Genomic DNA, 20,070 nt, shown 5'->3' on the forward strand with positions numbered 1-20,070 from the left:
CGGGGTATTGTTCTTGAATCCAAGGCCAACCATACAGTCGTCTACCATCGTTACGTCTACGCAATTTGCCTACAATATTGAGTCTCAATATTGAACTGTGAGTTATAGTCTCCCTTTTTAAATGCTTTAAATATTTTTGGGCTGAGAATACATGCAATTTATTTTAAACGCAATAAGACACAAGTACATACAAAATTCTACACTGAGTTAAACCGAAAATCCCTTAGCTTTGGTAACTAGTAGCTGCCAGTACATAGGATATGGACTGGTGGGCGCGAATAATTATATATGGATCCATAGGGCTTGACATCCCCGTCCGAGCTAGAGCGCTAGCCTTTTAACGGACGTATGTTATTTGAGTTTAAGACACGTTGGTTTGCGTGTATTAAAACGAATGGGGTAATTATCACTATAGCGTTAAGTTTAGTTACCAGGGTGCTCTGTTACGTAGAATCTATTGATAAACTTTTGATGAAATCTTGTGGTCTATCTTTATATATGTTTATGACTCGAGCAATTAAACCTATAACTCACCAACATTCGTGTTGACTTTTTAGCATGTTTTATTCTCAGGTCCTTAGAATGCTTCCGCTGTGATGTGCTTGTTGCCTGCATGGAGTCTCTCATGCTTTGTACAAAGTTTATTGCATTCAAAATAAAACTGCGTTGTGTAATAAATAATTGGACTGTGATGTCAACCTGTAAATTAAAGACTTATGTATTTCGGGGTTTTGCTTATACCTAAGCACTCGCCCACATGTTTATAACTTTCTATGTTTAGAAAGTCACTTATTTTAATGAATGCAATATTTTATCAAAACGTATCATATAGAGGTCAAAACCTCACTGTGGAATCAATGATTAACGTGCCGCGTCAATAGCGATTTTGACGGGTCGTTACATTACGCGACACTTACGAGCTGTTTTTGTGACACTTTCAGGGCTGATTTTGGTGGGTTTTCGAGACACGGTTTGACATAAACTGTAACAACCTCACATTGGGCCTAGTGGTAATTGTCCTAACTGCCCTTGTGTGTTATTATATGTCATTTTAATAATTATATGTTTATAATTATGTAATTATATAGTTGAGACCAGTTCGTGACAAGGGTCATAAAACAGGTTTGTTTATTTAAATTGGACCTCGTTTGGACCACTTAATGAGGTGTTTCGTATTTCAGATAACTGGTAAATACCCGTGTGAAACACGAAATAGGATTCTTCAAGGCGAAGAAACACTTGTTGGGTTAAAACCCTTGTTCTTCCCTTATTTCTTTTTTTTTGGAAACTTTTAACACTTACACAAACACTCTTAAATCCTCACAAACCCTAATCCCTAATCTTGTTCTTGATCTCGTTTTTAAGCTAGAGATCATTCCTTGTGATTTCAGTAACATCATAAGGTATTTAACAAGCGATTTCATGTTCTAATTCGAGTTAAAGTCAGTGATTTTATTAGTTTTTATGTCAAAGTGGGTTTTGAATCAAAACTTGCATTTGAAGTGTTGTTTATGTCAAATTGATGTTAGTAAACATTTTTATATGAGTTATATATGTTTTCTAAGTGATTTGTAGTGTCATAATAGTGCAAAATTGAGATTTGGGGCTCAAAATCACGAAAACAGCTACCTGGTGCTGATGAACAGCTCCCGTACGGTTGCAGGATGCATCCGTACGATTACGGGGTGTATCCAGGCCATTTTGGGTGCAACCAGGCGGTTGCAGGTGCTCCCGCGCGGTTGCAGGTGCTCCCGCGCGGTTGCAGTATGTCAGCTTTTTGAAAAACTTGTTTTGGCCGTAACTTTCAAACCGTAACTCCGTTTTTGATGAATAAACATACCGTTGAAAACGTAATGAGGTCTACTTTCCAATGGTGAAGTTTTAAAATACTAAGTCAAACTTTAATTTGGGTCAAAATGATGGGATAACGTGTATGCCTCGTTTTACACGCGTAGGATAGTTGCAATTGAATGGGAAACCATGTAAACTTGTCAAATATGGATATATTAGGCTATATGATGTTGTTTAGAGTATGAATTGATGATATTATTGATTATATATGTGCTAAATTGAGATATGATATTCTCAGGTAATAAGGGAACGGAGAAGGCTCAGTAATATAAGACTTCTGAGTTCTTGCTGTTTATTAGATGAGTGAGACTATCAGATACTGTTATATATATGTAGTAGCAGGTTATGCTACTGTTATATACATGCAATTTTGACAAAGTTTAGGGACCAAAGGTGTAATTTTTTTTTTTAAATTTTTTAGTCTAAATCTGCTGCTGCATCCAGGTTTTCCAACCACTGTTGCAACCAATGGTGACGCCAGAAACGCTACCAATGCATCCAGTGCGTGAGCTACAAGAACGTTGCCAGCAACAGGATGAAGGATTGGAGTACAAGGCGACAAGAAACGGTAACTTGGCGACGGTTCAAGTTTTCATTGATGGGGTCGAGATCGGTGTTGCTCAAAATCCACAAAAGAAAATGGCACAAAAGTTGGCTGCTCGCAATGCTCTTGCTGCTCTCAAAGTTGTTGAAACCGAAGCCAAGGAGAAAGAGAAGGAAAAGGAAAACGAGGAGGGACCGAAAAAGAATGGCAGCCAAACATTCACCCGGCAGACCTTGAATGACATTTGTTTGCGCAGAAATTGGCCAATGCCCTTGTACCGGTAACTAAGCCTACCTAACTTAAACTCAACTTTGCAAAACTTGTTACTCGGGAGTACTCAGATGTTGACTAAGTTTGACCTTGACCGATTCTGACTGAGTTTTGACCAATTTCCCGAGTAATCCCAAGTTTTGGCTGAGTTTTGACCAAGGGGTTTGACCGAGGTTTTACCAAGTTTGACTGATTTGACTAAGTTTGACCGAGTTTAGACCGAGGTTTGACCAATTTTCTGAGTAGAACCAAGTTTTGGCTGAGTTTTAACCGAGGTTTGACCAGGTTTGACCGAGTTTAGACCGAGGTTTGACCAATTTTCTGAGTAAAACTAAGTTTTGGCCTAGTTTTAACGGAGGTTTGACCAGGTTTGACCTGTTTGACCAAATTTGACCAAGTACTCCCCAAGAAAACTGAGTACTGCCCGAGTACTCGCCGAGTAATTCGTAGTTTTGCAAAATTGCTGTATTATCATGGAATACGTTATCCATAAATTAATTAATTCTGACCGTGTTTGTAGGTGCGTTAGTGAAGGTGGACCCGCACACGCCAAACGGTTTATTTTTGCTGTAAGAGTGAACACTTCTGATAAAGGTTGGACTGACGAATGTGTTGGAGAGCCTATGCCAAGTGTAAAGAAAGCTAAAGATTCGGCTGCAGTTCTGCTGTTGGAGCTTTTAAATAGGTGGTATGCATGATCTATCCGTCTCAACATTATTTCTATCCTTTTCGAACCTCTCCCATTAATTGTTTTACGATTTCCGACAATCTTTTCGTATTCATATATGCCATTTATGTAAACCGTAATGAGTGTAATCCTGAGCAGATATATGCATACATTATATGCGTACATTTCAAGGGAATTTTTGCTATGCTGAACTTGCTATATCATCATGTTGACTAAAGCTATTTACATATGTTTTGCAGTGCGGTTTTGAGTCCTTAATCACTCAAAGTAAACAGATATGGTTCCTTGATGAGTCTTTTTGTAAGATAAACATCCTATTTAAGCTTTTATACACAAACTCTAATCAAGTAGAACAAACTTGAATGATTTTATTTTATTAAAATTAAATTAAAATAACAAATTAAACAAGCCAAAATATTAGAATTACCACACCATTGGTGGACTATTCTCCGTCGCAACTACACCAAAAGGAGCATATTTAATGATATTTATGCATCATACTGATTTCAACGGTTGGGTGGATTATAAGATCGATGTACTCCCATGCTCTTGAACCATACCCCATAGCATACTCTTGGGGCGTATACATGCACTTTTTGCATAAGCAGCATCCATATGAACCCATATACTGAATCATTTTGCAACCCTCGCACAATTCCTCCCATGATGTGTGGTGCGCGATGCATGGTTAGAAAGCATTTTTTGCAATTACAATTTTTTAAGGGCACATTGTTAAACATTTTTGAAAATGGGGCATTTTGACCAATTTCCAAAGATATATAACGTTCCCACATTATCTTGATTTAACAAAAAATATACAGTTAAGCGAGAGGATCCAGATGAAAGCTCTATCTTTTGGTGAAAGAGAATAGTAAAACCAAAATCATGCGAGATTTTGGACTACATACAAGCCGGTGCAACATATAACAAGGATACACAGCTTCTATCATGCAGAGATACAAGTTAGCATAAGATTAACGTTGAGAATTTGATGTGAAAAAATAAATTTCAAATCAAATCTATTGATACCATCAATCAACACTTTTGCTGAAAAAAACTCATAACAGGAATGTAACTATAAGAAAGATAAATACATATCTAGTATCGAATTAATAGACCTGAAACATAAGAGTTGTGCTATTTAACTTCTGAGTTTTCTTCATTCACATCTTTACTGAAAGCCAATTCAGCAACCAACGCAATATGATCACTTCCCCATTTCTGGTTTTAAAAAATGGACAATATTAGCATTGTTTTAACCACAACGTATCAAACAAGTGAAAGCTTAAAGTATACTATTATTAGAATTATATAAAACATTTTCATATACTGTGAAACTTTTTAAGGATTCAAGAAGTGACACTCATGATGTGATCAGAATCATTGGCGAATGAAGCACACAAACTTGAAGCAAAAGTGATTTATTTTAATATTTATTAAAAAAAACAAAGAATCAGTAATCGTTTGTTATTTTTGTATTCCAATACCTTTGTAGGAAAACCAGGAGTCCACTGCATTGCTTGTTTTGGTATAGGAGCAAGAACCCTAGCAGTTTGAAGACCTTTTGACCGCCTGCGTGTAAACAAATACGTCATCCATCATTAATCTAACCTCCATATTTGTTGTCTAACTATTTTTTTCTTTAAAAAAAAGAAAAAAACAAAAGAGAAAGAGATGATGACTCACCAGATGTAATCAACCGTCCCCTGAAAACCCCTATGGTAACTAGTCACTTGGGGCTCCCCATTCGAGTCTCTTGTTCCCGAATAATCCTTCAAACACGAGAGGCAAAATAGCCATCGTTACTTTTGATAAATTTGAAATTAATAGAAAAACAAAAAATGATAATACAATTATATCTGGATATGTTATTCACCTCGACTTCTGTATACGCGCTTCTTAGTATTAACTTGTGTTCCATGGTTGTACACTCTGAGCTACCCGTTGCAGCCTCTATTTCCATAGGGGTCCAACCCGACGGGTCGTAAACAGGCCTCTCCACAAAAGATTCACCATTAGTGCTAAACGAACAATCCAAATCCTCTGCTTCAGTGGTCCCATTGCCATTGACCAAGTCAACTCCATCTGGACCATGTAATTCGGACAAAAACGAGGTAGAATCTTCCCCTACAGATACATCATCTATAGATTCAAGTAGTTCATCTGGGGATGCAGACGTAGTATCATTTTCCCCAATTTCTTTCTTTGCCTCGAGTTGCAGATCAGTTAAATCGGGTGTATCAGATGAAGATTTAGACTGAGTATTTACGGATGGAGTCATATTATCAGTTGGCTGAGGTCTACAGAAAATGCAAGCTTACTCATTAATAATAAATCAATTTTTTTTTTGTAATTTTCAATATAAAGATGTTCAAATAGAGTAATTACGACGATGCATACCTGAAGGTAGACGTAAAAGGTCTACGTGGACGATTTTCAGCAGAATATTGCCCTGATATCTTATCTCTAGCCAGCCCAGACACATTTAACTGTAATAAAAGGTAAATTTAACCAACAATGGCAAGCCTAAGTAACTTTTAGCAATGGATGTGTAAGGGAAACCAGAGATCAAGTTTACCTTTTGTTCTGATATGAAGTTGTACAACGGACTCTGAAGCAAGAAAGGGAAAACATTAATGGGATGATAAATATAATCAAATTTTGGGACAAATAAGTTTTGACCTATATATTATTTATATACACATCAAAAGTCATGTAATACAGAAAAAAAAAGAACGTTGTGAATATTCGATACCTTCGGAGTAGAGTTAAAATCTCCACAAAGAACAACAGGAGCATTATCCCACAGCTTTGATGTATCATATGCCCTATCTAAAAGCCTCCGAACCTGTCAGTCAAAGATGGATTTGTAACTTTATGAAGAGATATGTAACGATGAAAAAAGTATACGAAAACCATAATATGACAGACAATAATTAATGCACTATAGGTGGTGGTGCATCAGTCATAATATATCTTCAAGATATAAGAGAAAATGAATAAAATTAAAGAACACATGATACAGGTACAAGATATGTTAATACCTGACCAAGCTTAATCTCTCCCCTTTTAGGATTGTAAAGCACATGAATATTACATACGACGACTTTATTACGATCTTCGGAGCTGCGCGCAAAGGAACAATTTTTTTCACAAATAGATGAAATTAAGTACAAAAATTAGAAGAATATTCTACACTTACCATGCTGGTGGAGGTGACTCTGATGAGACCTTATTTATTGACTGTTAAATATGTAAAATAAATCAATTTTAGTGAGAATTTAATAAACATATGTATATGTATATGTATGTATTGTGTTTTGCAAAATCACAAGTGAAGTTGTTAACAGTTCATTTGAAAGACCAACATACCTCTAGAACACATATCTGGGCAACATTATCCCGCAGGCCAAACTTACTAAACTCAATGGCTTCTTCATGAAGAAGCTTGAATCTAGTATAATAATATAATAATAAATCAATATTAGACAGCTGGAGCTGTGTAAACTTGTTACAATTAATATAATATGAGCACACATGTATAAAAGTTTATAAACATAGTAGAGATAGTGTCACTTAGGAGGCTCAATTTTAAAAACCACCAATGAAACAACCAAGAAATTGTTTATACTTTAACGTAGTTTAAGGATCGAAAATCGATGGCTAAATAATATAGACAACCTTCGCGGTTGACTGGGATAAGTATAAACCTTCACGGTTTATGTTGAACAAAACCTTCACGGTTTCAAAGAAGACTTCACGTCTCTTTTTATTTATTTATCAAAAACTTAATCAACAAAACTGCCTTTTGAGTAATACATGTGTGCCTTTTAAATAGCAAAACAAAGACGGATAAAATAAAAAGTAAACAAACTAAAAGATAAAGATAAATACTAAAGATAAGAACAAATTTAAAAGTAGGCTCTAAAATCAATCCCAATTAGTCAATTACTCCTGCCATCCATTGATTATATTAATTTGGCCATTTGTTGCTTGTTCCTTTACGTACATATCCATTTTCAAATAACCATAGGGACTTTAAATTATGCGGCCCATATTGTCTTCCATATTAAGTCCACTTAATCCTTTATTCAAATATCTAGCAATTGTTATTCGGTTGAACCCACCCAGATCATACACATATGCATCATTCTCCCCTTCTTCAAAAAGACTCGTCCTCGAGTCTATGTCATCATAGGACAAATCAAAAACACTAAAAGTGGCCAAATAATTGTAACTACTCGGCTTGAGATTTTCTGTAACCACTTCAGTACGTCCCACAAGTAACTTTTGAACAACATCAAAAACCTCAAATTCAACAAAGCTAAAACAAAATTCATGTTGCATGTCGCTTTGAACTTGAGTGCCATTTGATTTAATGAAAGCAAACCTTTTAAACTCGCCGTCCAACATAGCAGGTGTAACACTCGTTTGGAGATCCTTGATGAAGATAGAATAACCATCATCTTCTACATCGTGTTCCTGCTCCTCATCGTCGGTATCATAAATGGGTACGGTGTCTTCCACCACACAAGGTTCGGAAACGTACTCCATTTTAAAAACTTGATCAACCGAATCAACAAAGTCATCCGGTTGAGGTTTTCTTGAAAATTCAAGATTTTCAAGCTTCATCTCTATATTACGCAAGAGATGTTGCATGTCTTCCAACTCTTGAATTTTGCGGTTCAATCTCTCGAACTCAGCTTGTTTAGCCATGTCTGGAATCTCATACCACTTAACGTAGTTTAAGGATCGATGGCTAAATAATATAGACAACCTTCGCGGTTGACTGGGATAAGTATAAACCTTCACGGTTTATGTTGAACAAAACCTTCACGGTTTCAAAGAAGACTTCACGTCTCTTTTTATTTATTTATCAAAAACTTAATCAACAAAACTGCCTTTTGAGTAATACATGCGTGCCTTTTAAATAGCAAAACAAAGACGGATAAAATAAAAAGTAAACAAACTAAAAGATAAAGATAAATACTAAAGATAAGAACAAATTTAAAAGTAGGCTCTAAAATCAATCCCAATTAGTCAATTACTCCTGCCATCCATTGATTATATTAATTAATTTGGCCATTTGTTGCTTGTTCCTTTACGTACATATCCATTTTCAAATAACCATAGGGACTTTAAATTATGCGGCCCATATTGTCTTCCATATTAAGTCCACTTAATCCTTTATTCAAATATCTAGCAATTGTTATTCGGTTGAACCCACCCGGATCATACACATATGCATCATACTTTTTCATAACATATGCGCTACAATGGGTTCATAATAACAAAATTTTATACCGGCACATAAATATAAACAATGGAATGAATACCTTGATGAACGCCAAAATATTGCACAACCATCAACTGGATCACCAGTTCTCATCTGAGAGTTGAGAAAAAGAAACATTAATTCAACAAACAATTTCAATAATCGACACTTAAATATGGTAGATAGAATTATAAGACTTTACCTAGTTGTTTCCACATAAACTAAACATTCAAATTTTTTATATTTGATTAATTTTAGATTGTTTTTAAATTGGGATTTAGTCATTTTAGAAGTCTACATAAGTACACTATACTTCTTAGGAGATATCTGGAAGTTATATTTCTTTGCTGGCAACACATTTACGATAGCACCCTGAACAAGTTTGAAATAACACGTATAAAAATTAATATATACAAAACCCATTCATGAAAGCACTCACAACATTTACCTTCCAAATACCATTGTATCCCCTATTCTTTAACTCTTCTTCTAAATCCTGAAATCTATCAACCTCCTGCATAAATGAGCAAATTATGGTAAAACAGTTTTACTTTCAAACTGAAAACCAAAGTACGATAAGAACCACTACAGACACCTAAAGTCTTTCTTATAAGCTAAAAGCCTTTCAGTGGTTTTGTGAATCACAACATAGTCTGGGAGTATCAAGACATGATGAATGATGAACTTAAACCTGAAAGCATAATATATCTGCCGACCATAATCCCAGCTCAAACATTATATTCTTCTTCCGAAACTCCCAATCCAAAATATGCCGAGGTATGTGAAAGTAAAGTTTGCTTCGATGATTAATAGCCAGGTAATCAGCAAGTATATTGTAAGATAGGATCGTAAACCGCTCTGCACAAAATGCCAACATATATCTGAGAAGCATTTTAAGTTCATACATGAATGCCAGAAAATTGCCAGATTCAACCTAACTTTAGTATACCAATTACTAAACTTGTTTGCTTATCTTATTAAACAAAATTTGGATGCAAGAATGGATCACATATACTAAGCACTAGTCTACCACTGTGTATACATATAATACAACTGACAAATGGAAATAAGTTGATTTTCACAAGTCATTTTATTACCACAATTAGGAGAAGGTCCTGGTTTTGAATGCTCCCAATTACGATAGTCTGAAACCGGTTTCGCCTGACGCTGTCGAAACTGCTGCTGTGATCGAAACCGCTGCTGTGGCCGAAACTGGTGGTTCTGATCAAAATTCGGCGGTTGTTGCCCTTGATTATAAAATGAAGGTGGCCTGAACTGTTGATTCGGATTAAGCTGAGGCGGCTGTGGTCCTTGCTGGCGAAACTGCTGATTCTGATTGTACAAAGGGGGTGGAGCAAACTGTTGGTACGGATTTGAATACGGTTGAGGTGATTGTCCACGTGGATGATACAATTGATTCTGATTGTTTTGTGGATTAAAATTAGGTCTAAAATAAGAGCGCGGCGGCGGTGGATTGTTATCTGGCCGGAATTCACGATTGACGTCATGGTTATCGTTGACGACGTTATCTGTAACGGGAGCATACGGACGACTTGAGTATCCTCTACTGCGCCATTGATTCCGGCCGCCTCTGTACTGTAGGTTACAACAATAATAAAAAAAAAAAAAAGTCATTAATAATCAACGGAAATTAAAAGTAGATTAAATAAAATTAAAGTGTTATTAATATGTTGAACGGGTGTGAGTATTGAAAAGGTAGGTGTGAATTTTACTGAGGGGGAAGAGCGGAAGGACATGGCGGCGATGGTGGCGAGGAACTGCGGTGAAGGGGAGGAGCGATTGTTGAACATTGAACCGGCGACGGTGGTCCATGGAGCTAGCGCGTTATCCACGCTCCTCGGTAGTACACGTGTCAAACAAACTATTTACGATATTAGTCCCTGAAGTTATACTGATATGTTATATAACGGCCTGTGCATTGTTGCGAATGCATTTTTTTTTACAGCAATTGGGATCACTCGAGGGGGACTAAATTACCCGTCTCCATCGCTGCTCGGGATGAAACCTTGAAACCGATCCAAGGGCACAGTCAAGTAAAACCCCCTCCCCTTTTACCCCCCAAACGATATGGGAAAGGTGTCATGGGTGAATACTTCATGGCATTGATAAAATTGCGTTTTTAATATGTAGCCAACGGGGGTCGAACTCTTGACCTCTCCTAAAGGAGGCAGGCCACCAACCGCTGGACCACATCACAACTTCTTTTGATTATTCTATTTTTGTTGTCGATTAATAGCGGGTCACAAACTAATATTATTTCGCTAGTGTTATGCGTAGCACTGGTAGGGATGACAAAATGACCCATACCCGATGGAGAAACCCGATACCCGTTATAATTGGGCCGGGTCTAACCCGAGTCCGTCAGGTCGGGGGCTGGGTATGGGGATGGTTACAAAAAAATTTCTGGGTTCGGGTATAGTTTTGGATACAAACCCGTTTACCCGACCCATATACCCGACCCGCATACCCGTATACCCGGCCCTAGGAATTTTAATAATAATTTTTATGTAAAATTTTAGTATTAGTATTATATTTTTAATGTATGAAAGATTTCTCTTATTTGTTTTGAAAACGAGTATAATTTTGTTCAATATAATCATATCCAACAAGTTTTCGAGCTATGATATTTTATATACTTTGTGTATTTGAGTATTTTAGAAACTTTTTAATCAACTTTTTGTATGTGATATTTTATAATACTTTAAACATGAAGTTGTTAAGTTATTTTTCGATATTTTGATTTGATAACTTATTGAAAAATAGATACATAATGACTAATCGTATATACCCGTTTACCCGTGGGGTAACCCGAAACCCGATAGTATGTAAGCAAATGGGGACCCGACGGGTTTCGGGCCGGGTTTGGGGCGGAGTTTCTTAATCGGGTTCGGGTCCGGGATTACCTAAACCCGACCCGATGCCATCCCTAAGCACTGGGTATTTATGTGATGACCCGGAAAATTTCGACTTATTTTGAACCAAATTCTCGATATGGTTTAATATTTTCGACACGATAAGCAAAGTCTGTAATGTTGAGTCACGAAAGTTTTGGAACTATATTCATGTAATCAATTATTCTTTGACTGTTCTCGAAGATTCACGAACAATATATATATATATATATATATATATATATATATATATATATAACTTAATGTGCATATATATATATGATTTCAAGTTATTTAGTAAACGATAGTAACATTCGATTATTGATTCGATTGATATTTAGATAAGTTAACTGAAACGTTTAAGATGAACCAGTAAAACACTAATTTGCTACAGTATTTTTGAATTGCTACAGTACCCGAAAAGCTACATTGTTTTCGAAAATCACTATTTGCTACAGTAAAAAAACTTTGCTACGGTAACTTTACTACAGTAAACACTATTTCAAAATGAAAATGTATATATGTATATGTGTATACTACGAGATGATGATTTATAGAAGCAAATAACCAAAACAATTAATTGATTAAAGCTACACTTCGAGTGACATAGTTTATCAATGATTAAGTTTAATTTTTGATAAAGGTATACGTCGCGTAACGAAAAGTACTAGTTTTCTAAGCGTACGAAAATGCGTTCGAGAAATCGGAACCGGGACATAAGTCGAGTGACAACGTACGACTTATCGGAACAAAAATTACAAGTCAACTATGCACGTGAATTTAATATAATATATAATTAATTATATAAATTAAATATATTCTATATATAATAAATTAATATGTCGACGAACTAGATTACAAATCAGATGTGAGCTGGAATCCTAGGCCATGCGATCGCATGGCCATAACACACAGAAACCATACGATCGCATGGAGTCTGAAATCTGGCCACACTATAAAGCTCGAGCATTCTGGTCTCTGTCTTACACACACATATATCATACTCCGTATTTATATTATTATTTATTATTATTATTATTATTATTATTATTATTATTATTATTATTATTATTAAGATTAATAATATTATTAATCTTATTATTATTAATATTATTAATTAGTATTATACATAAAATACTACGACGAGGTTATGAGCGTGTCACTTTCAAAATGGTTTTCAAGCGGGATAAAGCTAAGGAAATTATGGGTTATTACCAAGGAGGTTATGGGTAATGTTCGGGGGTATATTTGTGAATCAAACCTAGTGTTTATCATCTCCGTTCGGGTAGTGGCTTTTGAGAATATGGTGCAAAGGTTACAAGCACCAGCAGCATCACCGACATCAACAGTACCACCGACAACAACGCCAACAGTACCATTACCACCACCAACAACATCCGCATCGCAAACTTCAACTTCACAATCTGTTCCACGAGCATCAACGTCATACGCACCGTAGTTACCAAGAAATACCAGCAACAATAACCGATGAAGCATTAACTCATTTTCCCTGAAGAAATTTTATGTATATTTAATATATATGAATTTTGAAATCAAAATAAATCTTTTCGTACTAAGCTATTACTAAGCTATTACGTGTGAATCTTAACTGGTAGGTACTACTCGGTTAGTTCATATTACTAATATGCAATGATGTACATCCTTCCTTAACAACTTAACCATTGTTAACTACAATCTATGTTTCAACCCAATGAATTCTATTTCATAATAAACCAAGTGTATTAATCAATTACATAATTGATTTTACATTTTCAATTTCGATATACTCGAAACTTTCCAGAAAACATCATCTGTGCCTTGTAAGGTTCACAAAAATTCCACGAGCACCAACATCCTTCACCGAGGAATATCAATAAGAATAAATAATGAAGTATTGATTTCATTAGCGAAAAACTCCGCAAAGATTATATAATCTTTAATGTTTTAGAGATTAATCATTTCTAAGTCAAGCCGAAAATCAAATGAGCTTAATATGATATTAACTCATTAAATCTGTATTACATCTGAAGAAAATATACATACATATATTTTCATAAAGACGGTAATAAAAATTCTTTTGTACAAAGTATTAATTGTGAAATCTTTAACGGGTAGGTAATACCCGAGAAATATATAAGTTCGCAATTAATATGTTACACTGTACATTCTTCAACTTTGATTCAAAAATTATTAACAATGCTCACAACGATATACAATCGTTTTCATACAAATTCAATTACATATTCTGATATTGACGGATCAGAATCCAAGTCATAACTCTGAACCGGTGACATCATTCTTAGATCTCTACATCTTTCAAAGCTATACTTTGACTTTAAATCTGTGCAAGATCCTTTAGCATTGTTTTTTACCAAAAATAACCTTGCAATTCCTTTTCAAAGTATCCAGTTTTATCACACTTTCAACCAGTCAACTTCGACTTTTCAGATTAACCTTATTATAACCTTGACATATACGTTCTTGTTACTGGGGAACCTTTCATGTTCCACCATATTATCAGTAAATTTACCCACGACTTTATTAATCCTTGACCTTTCGAAAAATCCTTATACTCATTGAAACCCTATCATGTACTCATCCACATCTTGTAACAATAATTTCCATACCAACCACCGAGAATTAGCAATCAGTATTTTGAATCTCGCAGCATTTTCTACGACAACAGTTATATATAGATAACATCTATCTTCTAGACCTACATACTTCGAATGTGAAGTTTCTGAAAAACACCCCAAACTGTGAAACTAGTCCTCCGAATTTTGGAAAAATGCTGATGAAGCAGCAAAAACTGTAAACAACTTTAACAGTCGAAAATTTGATGATAAAGAGTAGTGTGTTGGAAAAGCACAGAAAAAGAGAAGGTTTGAAACTAGAAAACGGATTGAGCAAATATGAAGAAGGCTGTGGACAAATCACAAAGACTAAACGTGCATTCAAAGAATCCAAATGATTCAGTGTCTGCTGAAGTCATTAACGAATACCTTACTCCTTATTCTAAACCTTCACAGACAAATTTTCTGCATCATCCTTTGATTCCAGATATTTTAAAAATTCTAAAACATCATCGAGTCTTTCATTATAAATATCCTCGATATTTCTGAAGATATTTTCGTAACTATTATTATCCGAAATTATTTATCTCTTCGCGCTATCTGTGTTACATAATAAAAGAAACTATTTTAGTTACTAAATTCTGAAAATTTCGGGGGAAAAAAAATGGATGTTTTTGAAGTAGTGTTGGGAATTGAAGCATGAGTTAGTATAATATAATGAAACTTGATCAATGTAATTATATTACATTAAGTTATATTGAGTTTCTAATGGAACATGATAAAGGTTCACAGATCACACCTCATCATAAACTATGTTACATAACTCTTTCATTCTATCTAATCTCTAAACATATCAAGAAAATATTTTTCTTGATGATTCGGTCTTTTCCGGATATTCTGGTAATTTGACAAATCAAGATCGTGCCATTACGATTACCTTCTCAGAACATTAACTATGTTCATCCAAAACTCCATACCTACAAATTCTGGACCATTATTCGCTTGACTTAAGGTCGGGAAGAGAAAACGAAAGCATGAAGCTCCGAAATATAATGGAGAATATAAAGCCCGATAACAACCCCGAAATTACAAACCGTGTATATCAATGCGTATAGCAATATAAAGATACGGGAGAATGAAAAATACTATAACCCCAAGGTAATGGTAAAAGAAAATAACTTCCTCTGGTGGTAGATGAAAAAGAAGAATGACAGATATAAAAGTTAGGAGTATATCAAGAATCAGAACTGGATGAAGCATTTCACAATCTTTTGGAAGTATGAAATAAGGAAGAAGGTGTAAGAGTGGTGAAAATAATGAAACGGAAGTGGTTAATTTATAGCGAAATATCAGACATAACAATCGAGGCAGATTATGCATTTAATCAAAGGAAATCCTAATTTTCGCAATTACCGAAGAATCAAATCTTATTTAGATTATGAAGATTTTCTATTCCTTAAATTCCGGAAATCAATCGTTACTACGTCAAGAGTTAAAACAAATCTCTATTCTCCATTTCACTCTATTACGATAACTTCCCTCATACGCTTCGAGTAATCGGATTGTTTTGTCCATATTATTCAACGGTGATAAAACTCTATTTATCGACTCATATTCGTCATGAAAACATTTTTATTGTTAGCCATGACAACCTCACTCAAATTTCGGGACGAAATTTCTTTAACGGGTAGGTACTGTGATGACCCGGAAAATTTTGACTTATTTTGAACCAAATTCTCGATATGGTTTAATATTTCCGACACGATAAGCAAAGTCTGTAATGTTAAGTCACTAAAGTTTTGGAAATATATTCATGTAATCAATTATTCTTTGACTGTTCTCGAAGATTCACGAACAATATATATATATATATATATATATATATATATATATATATATATATATATATATATATATATATATATATATATATATATATATATATATATATATATATATATATATATATATATATATATATATATATATGATTTCAAGTTATTTAGTAAACGATAGTAACATTCGATTATTGATTCGATTGATATTTAGATAAGTTAACTAAAACGTTTAAGATGAACCAGTAAAACACTAATTTGCTACAGTATTTTTGAATTGCTACAGTACCCGAAAAGCTACAGTGTTTTCGAAAATCACTATTTGCTACAGTAAAAAAACTTTGCTACAGTAATGTAAGACTCTAATATTTATTGTACGGAAGTGTAATTATGCTACGTTGAATGCAGGAAGTATTGTGGAATTAAACGAAGGTCAGAATCTGCCCAGACTGTTGTGCGCGCCGCGCACAGTTATGGGTGCGCGCCGCGCACCTTGCCAGCAACAGATTTTAGCCTTTTTCTATTTTGAGTTTAATGAAGGGCAATTTGGTCATTTCACTTGAGGCCGGATCTGTGGGCTTTATCAGTTGGTTTGGATCCAACTTTGGATCATTTTCACATCCATTCATCACTCTCATCTTCAAACCCTAGAGAGAGAAGAGTTTTAGAGAGAGGAAGCTTCATTTGGAGAAGAAAGAGTTGGATTCTCACCAAAGCTCGGGTTTTTTAAAGTTGTTCACCTCGTTCCTAGCTACGTTTTGGTTGTTGTGGTAAGTTCTAACTCCGAATTTCATTGTTTGATTTGATATTCAAAGTTGGGGTTTGAACTTGATTTGTAGAGAAACCCATTTAAAACTCTTGAAGTGAGTTTGTTGATGCTAGTAATCGGGTTTATTGTTATTATTGGTGGATTTTGGGTTGGCGAACAAATTGATCTTGTTTATGACTTGTAATTGGGTTTAATCACTAGGTTTAGTGATTATGGAAGTATTGGAACCCTTTTGGTGTGTTTGAAAGACTAATTTTGGAATTGAGTCAAAATTAGGGTTTTTGGGTGATTTTGAGATTGATAAGTGTTAAACACTTAAGTTTGGGTTCTTTTGGCTTATTAGGACCATTTTCACTTATGATTAGTGATTAGTGGTTAGTTTGGACGCGTTTGGTGTTTGTAATTGCAATTGGTCGAATTTGCACTAAGTGTCGAATTGAGTTGGTTTGTAAATCCACTCTAAGTGTGTTATTGTATTTGTGATAATGGATTAGGTACTTTCCATTGACATGTTGCGGAATTACTCGGTTGCATTCATCAAGGCGAAAAGGTGAGTGTTAATATCCTATGTGCATATGCATGTGTAGGATGGATGCGGGTTGGGTGAAGCGGTTCTCGGTTATAGAGATCACTTTACATATAGGTTCATGATGGCTTGGTTTGCACGATCATCTTATTGTTAAGTTGTGAATTTTGGTTAGAGCGGATTCATGGTGACTCGATTTATACGATCATCTTATTGTTAAGGTTAAGTGTTTAGCCTTGGTTCGTAGGTTCGGGGATATTATATTATCTTATGTTTTGATATTGATGTGTTGTAGCTAGCCCTTAGGGTGTAGCTTGGTAGTTTTGTTCATAACGTTGTGAGTGAACTTACATTGATGTTGTAGCCAGTGGTATCGCAATTGTACGATAAGCTTAGTTTTGCTTGCTATATGCTCGGATGATCCGGTATGTGTTATTTGATATTGTGTGGCATGTCCATTTTATGCATATATATGTATGTAGTATATTCTCACTCACTAAGCGTTAGTTTACCCTCTCGTTGTTTACTTTTTTTTTTATAGATTTGCTTGGATGCGGTGACTCGGGTAAGCGTGGGAACTAGTGGCTCGCGTAGTTGCTTTAGAAGATCTTGCTTTTGGATTGGATAGGATTGGGTAGCGTATCCCCAATCACCATGCTCGGTTTTATTTTGTATTAGAAGTCGTGTGGTTGAAAACTTGTATTTTGTACGAAAGTCGTAGATGAAAGGACCCGTCCTAATCCATCTGGACGAAGTCACCAACATCTGGTTCCATTGCGATGATCGACTCCAAATAATGTCTTTAAAATGAGCAAATGCACAGCGGAATGTTTCTTTCATACCTGAGAATCAACATGCCTTCAAGTGTCAACCAAAAAGGTTGGTGAGTTCATAAGTTTATCATAAAACAATAAAATTCATCATTTTGATAGACCACAAGATTTAAATGCTGCATGATACAAATGGGCTCGAATCCTATACCCACCTGTAATGTACATGCGATATCTTTTAAATACAGTACACTTTTCTCGTGTACGCAATCCGTTTTTCATAAATCTTAGTAACCGTACACATATCTCGTGCACAAAAACTGATACACATAACCTGTGTATAAAAATCATTCTCTCGATACATAACATTCACATCAATTGGTGGCAATTATCATGTCCACATAATTCAATGGTGGCAATTATCATGTCCACATAATTCAATGGTGGCAATTATCATGTCCACATAATTCAATAATAATCCGCAGAACTTCTGTCTGCATAATAATTCATTCGAGGAATGTTTTGCTTGTGTCTATCTCGTCAAACATTTATAAAAGCATTTCATGTATTCGCAGTTCATAATATATTTCAAAAGCATTTAATAAAGCAGTTGTAAAAGTAGCGCATGTATTCTCAGTCCTAAAAATGTAAAGAGTAAAAGGGAACAAATGAACTCACCTAATGTATTTTGTAGTAAAAATATTCATACGACGGAACTGAACAATGCAGGGTTGACCTCGGATTCACGAACCTATATCAATTATATATATTAAAAATCTATAAAACATATAAAAGTACACGATCAAGTTTATATTTTAATTTCATAGTATTTACATATTAAAAGTTTTAGTTATATAATATTTGTTGCATCATTATTTTAATAAATAAATTAACTATATTTACATTATATAATTTTAAATAATTAGTATTACAATATTTGAATATTCATAATTAAATGAAAACGTATAATATCGAGTTATTAACAATTATTTATATTCTTTACATATAATACTTTGTTATTGTATTATTGTAATCATTAATTATTATGTAATTATATAATATAAATACATATCAGTATATAAATTATGTATCAATTTGTGATAAAAAGATATATTAATGTATTTATATATAAAAAATATAATATATGTTACAATTATAAATAATCATATGTATTAATTTGTACATTTTAAATTTATATAATATAATTCCATTTAAATCAAAATTTTAATGTAATTAACATTATTAAATATTATAATATTTAAATACTCATAAACCAAACTAATATACTACACTATAATACTTTCATGTTCATAGTCTTTTATAACATAACAATTAACCCTAACCAAAATTTTATTAACCATCTTTAAAAAGAATTAAGTCTTTATATCATATTATCTATATCAATATCACAATATTAACATATTTATACATATAATTATATATATATATATATATATATATATATATATATATATATATATATATATATATAAGTAATCGAAATCCAAATTATAATAATTCATACCCTTAATAAGAGCGAGAAAACGAATAAAGGATTGAATATGTGTCGGGTTTAGGTCACGTCCAAAGTAATACACAAAAGGCGAGCAGCAATACTTTTAATGGCCCAACTAATCATCAGACTCCCAAGATCATACCAGGCCCATGTTGCATTTAAAAGCCCAAGAGTAGTCCGATCCAAAAGCAATTGGATTTGGTCTGGTAATCTTTCGAACGGAAATAGAATTGGAAACATGAAACAATAGCAATCATCATCATCTTTCATATTCACATCATCATAATACTATCGGTATCATCATATAGTCACTATCATAACATCTCTAACATCATCATCATTCATAACATCATCATCATATTCGTTTGCAGTTTCCTCATCATCATCTTAAAACTATCACCACCTTTCAATTGTTATTCCACATAAATCATGACCACAAACTTAAAGTTGTATTTCTATATTTCTTTTCGTCATAATTAATTAATGATAATATCATTAATTAGAATTTTGGCTAGTGAGGTCTTATCACAACAACTTTTAA

General features: G+C 34.2%; 2 protein-coding genes across 2 annotated transcripts; one reads left to right on the forward strand and one right to left on the reverse strand.

The window, feature by feature from the left end:
- The first annotated feature begins 960 nt into the window (after positions 1-960).
- On the forward strand, positions 961-3,363 carry LOC139876202 (endoribonuclease Dicer homolog 1-like). The gene is made up of 3 exons (XM_071863494.1): positions 961-1,010; positions 2,296-2,675; positions 3,186-3,363. Exons 2-3 carry the CDS (start codon positions 2,320-2,322, stop codon positions 3,361-3,363), a joined length of 534 nt encoding a protein of 177 aa, XP_071719595.1. The 5' UTR covers positions 961-1,010; positions 2,296-2,319.
- Positions 3,364-4,327: 964 nt separating this feature from the next.
- LOC139874197 (carbon catabolite repressor protein 4 homolog 6) lies at positions 4,328-10,508 on the reverse strand. The gene is made up of 15 exons (XM_071861660.1): positions 10,362-10,508; positions 9,726-10,224; positions 9,320-9,486; positions 9,077-9,142; positions 8,690-8,742; positions 6,726-6,807; positions 6,556-6,596; positions 6,398-6,479; positions 6,109-6,201; positions 5,932-5,964; positions 5,754-5,842; positions 5,230-5,653; positions 5,040-5,125; positions 4,841-4,925; positions 4,328-4,574 (listed from the first exon to the last, which is right to left on the reverse strand). Exons 1-15 carry the CDS (start codon positions 10,437-10,439, stop codon positions 4,491-4,493), a joined length of 1,962 nt encoding a protein of 653 aa, XP_071717761.1. The 5' UTR covers positions 10,440-10,508; the 3' UTR covers positions 4,328-4,490.
- Positions 10,509-20,070: the final 9,562 nt, after the last annotated feature.

The sequence above is a fragment of the Rutidosis leptorrhynchoides genome, chromosome 11, assembly GCF_046630445.1.
Source record: "Rutidosis leptorrhynchoides isolate AG116_Rl617_1_P2 chromosome 11, CSIRO_AGI_Rlap_v1, whole genome shotgun sequence".
Lineage (NCBI taxonomy): Eukaryota > Viridiplantae > Streptophyta > Magnoliopsida > Asterales > Asteraceae > Rutidosis > Rutidosis leptorrhynchoides.